At 46.3% G+C, this 7,317-nt stretch overlaps 1 protein-coding gene across 7 annotated transcripts in view; it reads left to right on the top strand.

Moving 5' to 3' along the window:
- Positions 1-757: 757 nt before the first annotated feature.
- LOC119335408 (chloroplast envelope membrane protein-like) overlaps positions 758-7,317 on the top strand; it is a 47,288-nt gene continuing 40,728 nt past the window's right edge. For 4 of the 7 annotated variants that reach the window (XR_005161849.1, XR_005161848.1, XR_005161850.1 and 1 more), the window contains exons 1-4: positions 760-1,739; positions 2,184-2,269; positions 2,368-2,541; positions 2,711-2,825. Coding sequence is in view for 1 of the 7 variants with exons in the window: in XM_037607544.1 (XP_037463441.1) it covers positions 1,152-1,739; positions 2,184-2,269; positions 2,368-2,541; positions 2,711-2,825 (963 nt within the window). In the remaining 6 variants the exon portion in view is untranslated. Of the gene's footprint in view, positions 1,740-2,183; positions 2,270-2,367; positions 2,542-2,710; positions 2,826-3,982; positions 4,194-7,317 lie in introns of all 7 variants that reach the window. The other 3 variants (XR_005161847.1, XM_037607544.1, XR_005161852.1) reach the window with 2 other exon arrangements.

Genomic DNA, 7,317 nt, shown 5'->3' with positions numbered 1-7,317 from the left:
CCCAGGCCGACCTCATATTGCGAAAGAACCAATAGGTGCTAAACCCTTTGTCCATGTGGACTCTGGCCAAGATCATCCAGCGGAGGTCCTCCTCTGCCGGGGCGTCATCTTCCTCGAAAACAACGTCATCGAAGTCGTCTTCCTTGAGGGCTAGCTCCTTCATTAGATCCTCCAGCTTTCCCTTCCCCTTTGATCCTGGAGCCGATGATGCTCCCTGGTTCGCCATAAGCTTGTCGAACGAAAAATATATCGATCTCCCCGGTCTAGCGACCAGCGGAGATAAAGAACCCTAACCCCCCCGGGTGAGGAGACAGAACCAAGACGGGGGAAGCAGTCCGGGACTGCCCCGTGATCGGCCCAGGAACGGACACTCAAACCAACGGAGGAGAAGGAAGACGGGTCTCAACGATCGCCCGCGACGACGAGAGGAACGATAACCCTAGTGTAGGGAAAAGATATCACGCGAAAAAGTAAGTGCGCTAGGGTTACAAGGAAAGTCAATTTATATGGCGGCTCGACACGGGGTTGCGCTCAGGTTTTTTTTTTTTTGAGACAAGATTGCGCTCAGGTGCTCCAGATTTGCTGCAAACTAATGCTGGTCGGGCTGGGCTAGGCTAATTTCGGGCTGAAAATTGAAGCCCGAGCCCGATCCAAATATGACACCAAGCAGCAAATCAAAGCCCGACCCTGGCCCGGCTGCCCATGCCCAGGTACTGCGCTAGAAAAAAAAAACGACGAGAAGGAGCATATTGGCGTTGCTTCGCGGCGCCACCGTTACCCTTGAGTCGTGTTCCTCCCTTATCCATCCCAACCCAAAGATATATGTGGACGCCACTCTGGAGCGCGTGTCCAAATTAATTCTCCCAGCAAGAGCATCATCCTCCCTGGTCACCGCAGCGCGGTCTGGGGCTATACGATTCTCTGGCTCCTGGTTGTTGCGAATCGCAGATTCTGCAAAGAAGAGGGTTGACTGTATTCCGGCCTTCCGGGAGTTCGAAAATTCTTGGTTTCTTGATGTGGATACTGCTACCTTGCAATGACAACGGGTGGCAAGAAGGGAATTCTCTGAGGCTGTGAGCACATGGTTGCCAGAGGTGCGTCCGCCCCCGTTCTGTAGCCCGGAAGATGTGGTCTCCGTTGCATGACCTTTAATGAGTTGCTACGTGGTCAGCTCTAGCGGCGTTGCGGTCTGGTTCGCCGTAGAGGAGAGGATCGGGCACCGGAGGGTTTGCGCATGCAAGATGTTCGATGTCGGTCCCCAGAGGAGGAGGGTGGGGAGGCGCCTGGTGGGTTTTGCCAAGAAGAGGAGGCGTTCCAAGAGGCAGCAGCCATGGTGGAAGGCGTGGTTCTCTGATTGGAACGATGAGGAAGAGAGCCTCGCCGGCTGGAGGGAGGATGATGAATTGCTCCAGCAGGTTGTTAGCAACGAAGACCTGTCGGAGGATGACAAGTTTCAGACATGGAAGAGCAAGGCCGAGGCGATTGTCGACCTGCGGGAAGCCCAGCAGGATGCCGAAAATGCAGAAGGGCGGTCATGGGAGGATTGGATAGGTTGGGGCAGCACATCCGGCGATGGTGACTGGGGCGGGGGTGGGAGCTTGTCGGACCAGATAACTGATGATCCGACGGAGATAGTGAGGGACAAGGGCATCGCTGAAGCTTTTAGGGACTCTATTGATGAAGATTACAACGACATGTTGTTTGAGGACCGGGTTTTTCTATACGCTTCGACGAAATCGGTACTCTTCTAGCACTAGTTATAAGATATAATTTTCTCATCATCTTTACTACCAATCATGCACCGCTTTCCAATGCGGTCTACTATTATACTACCTCTGTCCTGGTTTATTAGTCCCTTTAGTATTTTGTGCAAAACTTTGACCTTAGATTTAATTAAAAAATGTTAATGCATGTAACCAAAAATAATATCTCTCAAAACTATGTTCAAATACGAATCCAGGGATATAATTTTTGCTAACATGCATTATTATTTACTTAATTAAATCTATGGTCAAAGTTTGGCACAAAATACTATGGGGACCAATAAACCAGGACGGAGGTAGTACCTAGTACTATAACAATAACTTAAACCTTATTACCGTGCAACATTGCTCTAGATCCTTTTCGATGTAGTCATACAGATGTTGGGGAACTGGATCTAACAAGAAAATTGTACTCTGCAGGCCAAATTCCTAGCATTGTTGATCGTTGTTCCATGGGTGTTGGATCTTCTAGTACATGACTATGTTATGATGCCATTTCTAGACAGGTAATTCATCTTACTGCTATGGCGTTCCATATCTTCCCTTTCCTCTGTTTTCTTTTTTGTTGAAAGAATCGATTACGTTGGTCATTGTACAATAACAGGTATGTCGAGAAGGTACCACTCGCCGCTGAAATGCTTGATGTAAGACGCAGCCAGAAGATTCAGATGATAAAGGACCTAAATATTGAGAAAGCAAGATTCCGTTTTGAAGTAGAGATCGGTAAATCTCCTCCACTTTCTGATGAGGAGTTCTGGTCAGAGTTGCGGGAAAAAGCGTGAGGCTATTATTCTTTCTTGCCAAGTTGTTGCTTATATTAGCGCCCTTGCAATTTTGACATGAACATTCATCTTCTCCTCTGTGAAAATGATAGTCAGGAACATCGTTTCGCGGCCCGATAAATTTATCTGGTTAACTGTAACGGGTCTGCTCTGTTACTTTAACAGGGTAGAGCTGAGGGATGAATGGAGATTAGAAAACCGACAAGCATTTGCAAATATCTGGTCTGATATGGTTTATGGGGTTGCCCTATTCCTTCTTATGTACTTTAACCAGAGTAAAGTAAGTACATACATCATATAAGCAGCTTCTTATTTTTTTGATTATATTCAATTGTAAAAGTGTGCAATTAAGTTCGTATAGCATTCCTCTTGATGGCATGTACCACGTGGATCTGTGTTTTTTTCTCTGTAAAGTAAATCAGAAGTCATCAAAATTGCTGCGCTGTTAGGCCTAGCGAATAACTAATTAACGTTGGCGGTTAAGACTAATGTTGTGTCAAATATTTGAAGAGGTCAACTGATCTAAGTTTTCCCTGATCTGTTCATACTTGATAATGTTTTGTTTTAAGATAGTGTTGTATTAACATCACCTCAATTTCAATGATACCTTTTATTTTACTATCATCAGTAAAAGTGTGCGGGTGTCTGTAAAACATGATGGAAGCGTCTGAACCCCCAACAGGGAGCCCACGTTGTGTTATATTGATCGAGCGAGAGAGAGCCTCTCGAAAGATATAGGAGGGTTCGGTTGGCAAACAACCGTACAGAGATCTTACAGAGAGAAATAGAGATAAGAAGTTAAAACAGAAAAGACTATCTCTATGGCGCAAGACAAGTCCTTGGCGCCTGCTACATCTCTACAATATCTCATGATTAACACCCTCCCTTAATCTGAACTTCGTAAGTTTAGATTACGTTTAAACTCTTCAAAGGGTCCTGTAGCTAGTGCCTTTGTGAAGCCATCCGCAATTTGGTCCTTGGAGTGAACAAACCGAATATCCAATTCTTTATTTGCAACTTGTTCCCTCACAAAATGATAATCAATCTCAATATGCTTGGTACGAGCATGAAAGACAGGATTAGCTGACAAATATGTAGCACCAAGGTTGTCACACCAAAGACATGGTGTTTGAGTATGATATATTCCAAGTTCCTTGAGCATGGACTTTACCCAGATAATTTCTGCTGTTGCATTCGCCAGTGCCTTGTATTCTGCCTCAGTACTGGATCTAGAAACTGTGGCATGTTTCTTTGCACACTAGGAGATCAAGTTAGGACCAAAGAAAACTGCAAAACCACCAGTTGACCTTCTGTCATCTAAGCAACCTGCCCAGTCAGAATCAGAAAAAGCACTAACAAGTGTAGATGTTGACTTGCTGAAAGTTAACCCAACACTCAATGTGTGTCTAACATATCTCAATATGCGTTTTGCGACAGTCCAATGAGCAGTGGTTGGTGCATGAAGGTATTGACAAGCTTTATTTACTGCAAAGGAAATATCAGGCCTGGTGAGAGTCAAGTACTGAAGTGCACCTACCAAACTTCTGTACTTAGTCAAGAGTTCTCCTTCAGCAAGTGAGAGCTTCTCTGAACTGGACAAGGGTGTTGGAGAGGGTTTACAACCCTGTAAGCCAAGTCTGCTCAAAAGGTCAGTGGCATATTTTTCCTGAGAGAGATGAAGACCACCTTCTCTAGTTCTCTTAACCTCAATACCAAGAAAGAAATGCAAGTCATCTAGATCCTTGAGAGCAAATTCTGAGTTCAAATCTGATAAGAGAGCTCTAACTGCTTCATTTGACGAGCTTGTGACAATGATATCATCAACATAGATAGGTACAAAAATTGAAGTATTTGACTTATTGTAAATGAACAAAGATGTATCAGATTTTGAAGGAGTGAAGCCAAGTTGTTGCAACTTTGCACTTAGGCGAGAATAGCATGCTCTGGGAGCTTGTTTTCAGTCCATAAAAAGATCTGTCAAGCCTGCGTATGTGAGACAGTTTGTTTTTATCTACAAACCCAGGAGGTTGCTTCATATATACTTCCTCTTCCAGAACACCATGAAGGAACGCATTCTGTACATCTAGCTGTCTGAGACTCCATCCTCTAGACACAACAATAGATAGAACAAGACGAATAGTAGCAGCCTTAACAACATGACTGAAAGTGTCTTCATAATCTATGCCATATCTCTGTTTGAAACCTTTAGCCTCAAGCCTGGCTTTATATTGACTTATCGTACCATCATACCTTCTTTTTATCCTGAAAACCCACTTGCAATCAATCACATTTTTACCTTGCCGTGAGGGAACTAAATGCCACGTGTTATTTCTATGAAGAACCTAATACTCATCCTCCATAGCTTGCTTCCAATTTGGACCAGCGAGGGCCTCCTGATATGTACGGGGTTCTCCCGTGGAAGCAGCCAAACCATATTTAATTTTCTAATTTGTAGGCTGAATAACACCTGCTCGAAGACGTGTGTATGGTGGTGTAGCAGCGCATGGCTGTGCAGAAGATCCGAGCCCTACTACGGAAGAACCAGCGGCAGTAGCTTCCTCGGACGAAGCTGCGGATCCCGAAGAAACATCACGCACACCTGCCGGGATCCTCTGTGGCCGAGGACAACACAGGGGAAGTGGGCGCTAGACCCCAAACATTAGAAAAAATAAGTTGCAATTGTTTGGTAGACACACTAGTAGAAATAGGATATGCCAATTGATGAATTTTTGCTCTTTGGCATGAATCACAAACAGTTTCTGAATTTCTCTCACCAACAACCGGGAGTTTATTTTTGCTAAGAATTTGATGAACGGTAGCAAACGAGGGATGGCCTAAACGGCTGTGCCACCTTTCAGCAGAAAGCTTGATGGCACCATAGACTTGTTTACTGAGTTGACAATACTGAGGAAGCAATGCATAGAGCCCTTGCACACATGTGCCCCTATGGAGAACTTTCTTCGTGACCTGATCCTTGATCAAAAGAAAAAAGGGTGAAACTCAAGAAAGACATTGTTATCAAGGGCAATATGATGAACGAAAAGAAGTGTTTTTGAAGCATTAGGAACATGCAATATTCCGTTAAGAACTAGACTTTTATGTGGGGTTTTGATAATTAATTGACCAATATGACTAATCTCGATACCTGCACCATTGGCTGCGGTGTAGATCTGATCATGGCCACGGTATTTTTCATGCATAGTCACCTTCTCGAGTTCACCGGTGATATGATTTGTAGCGCCCGTGTCTAAATACCAATTGGTATCGACACCATAAGAAGCATCAACTGTAGCTGCGGTTTTTTTCTTTTGGGAATTGTCATCGGCATAACGCCAATCACAATCTTTGGCAAGATGGTTAGTTATTTTACAAATTTGGCACCTGCCTTCGTAGCCTTCGTACCCCTGAAAGTTATTGCACCCCCTGGTGTTGTTGTAGGAGGGGCACCTAAGGTTGTAGCCGCCGCCGGAGTTACCCTAGGGATGGTAGCCGCCGCCACCCCCATTGTGATGACCACCACCACTGTTGTGGAGATAGCCGCCACCGTGACCAACATTGGGGCCGCCGCCACCAGACTAGCCACCAGTAGGGTTGTTGTAGCCGCCACCGCCGTGGACGCCACCAGATCGTGATCCGCCGCCACCGCCTCCCTTTTGCTGGCCGTGAAAGCCCTTGGGAGTTCCTTGGCGGCCGCTGCGGGAAGCCGCATTTCCTGAAGATTTGAAGCCGGCAACACCTGTCCCGTGGAACATCTCGACTCTCTGATCGAAGTTGGCCACCATGGAGAACAAGATCTCGACGGTGATCGGCTCGGTGCGGATGTCCAAGGCAGAGATGATGGGTTGATACTCCATATCAAGCCCTGCCACGATGAAGGAAACGAGCTCGTCCTCCCAGATCGGCTTGCCCGCCGCCGCGAGTTCGTCGGAGGGAGCACGCATGGCGCCAAAGTATGCTGATGCCGACTGGTTGCCCTTCTGTGCGTTGGTGAGGGAGGCACGGATGTTGTTGACGCGCGAGAGGGAGACAACTGAGAACTTGGTGCTCAACGCTGTCTAGATGGCATGCGAGGTTTCCATCGACGCGACCTGAACGAGCACCTCTTTGGAGAGATTGCGAAGGAGGTACACGATGATTTGCTGATCCTGGACGAACCATGGGGCATAGGCAGGGTTCGGGATCACCTGGTCCTTGCCCTCTTTATCTTTTGTGGTGATGGTTTTGGGAGGCTCCTCTAGGGTTTGATCTATATAGCCATACAAGCTAGCACCCATTATCTGGGATCCCGCTTGAGCTCGCCAGAAAACATAGTTCGTCCGGGAGAGTGGCTCGGAGGTGTTGTAGTTGAGGCCGAAGGTGATGGGGGTGGCAGAGGTTGACATGGCGGAAGGTGGGTGGAGGGAGATCGAAGGAGGCTAGCTAGATGTGATGGAAGGGCCTGCTCTGTATACCATGTTGAATTCATGCTCCAGCCAACTCATCCAAAAGTCCGCTGATGGAGGGAGACGGGCAATATATTTCAACAAGACGCTTCCATCATGTTTTACATGGTATCAGAGCCAAGAGGTCTTGAGTTCAAGACCATGCCAATGCAGTATTAAAAACAAATATTCTGCGGCCTACATAAAACCCACGTCTAAGGACTAAATAAGCCTAGACGTGAGGGGGGTGTTGAAATATATTGTCCATCTCCTTCCATCAGTTCGGACTTTTGGATGAGTTGGCTGGAGCATAGATTCAACAGTGTCCACATTTTCTGTGAGTGATAATGG

The sequence above is a fragment of the Triticum dicoccoides genome, chromosome 7B (genome assembly GCF_002162155.2).
Source record: "Triticum dicoccoides isolate Atlit2015 ecotype Zavitan chromosome 7B, WEW_v2.0, whole genome shotgun sequence".
In the NCBI taxonomy this organism is placed as follows: domain Eukaryota; kingdom Viridiplantae; phylum Streptophyta; class Magnoliopsida; order Poales; family Poaceae; genus Triticum; species Triticum dicoccoides.
Note: the sequence above shows the minus strand (reverse complement) of the source record. Positions and strands in the feature narration are given on the sequence as shown.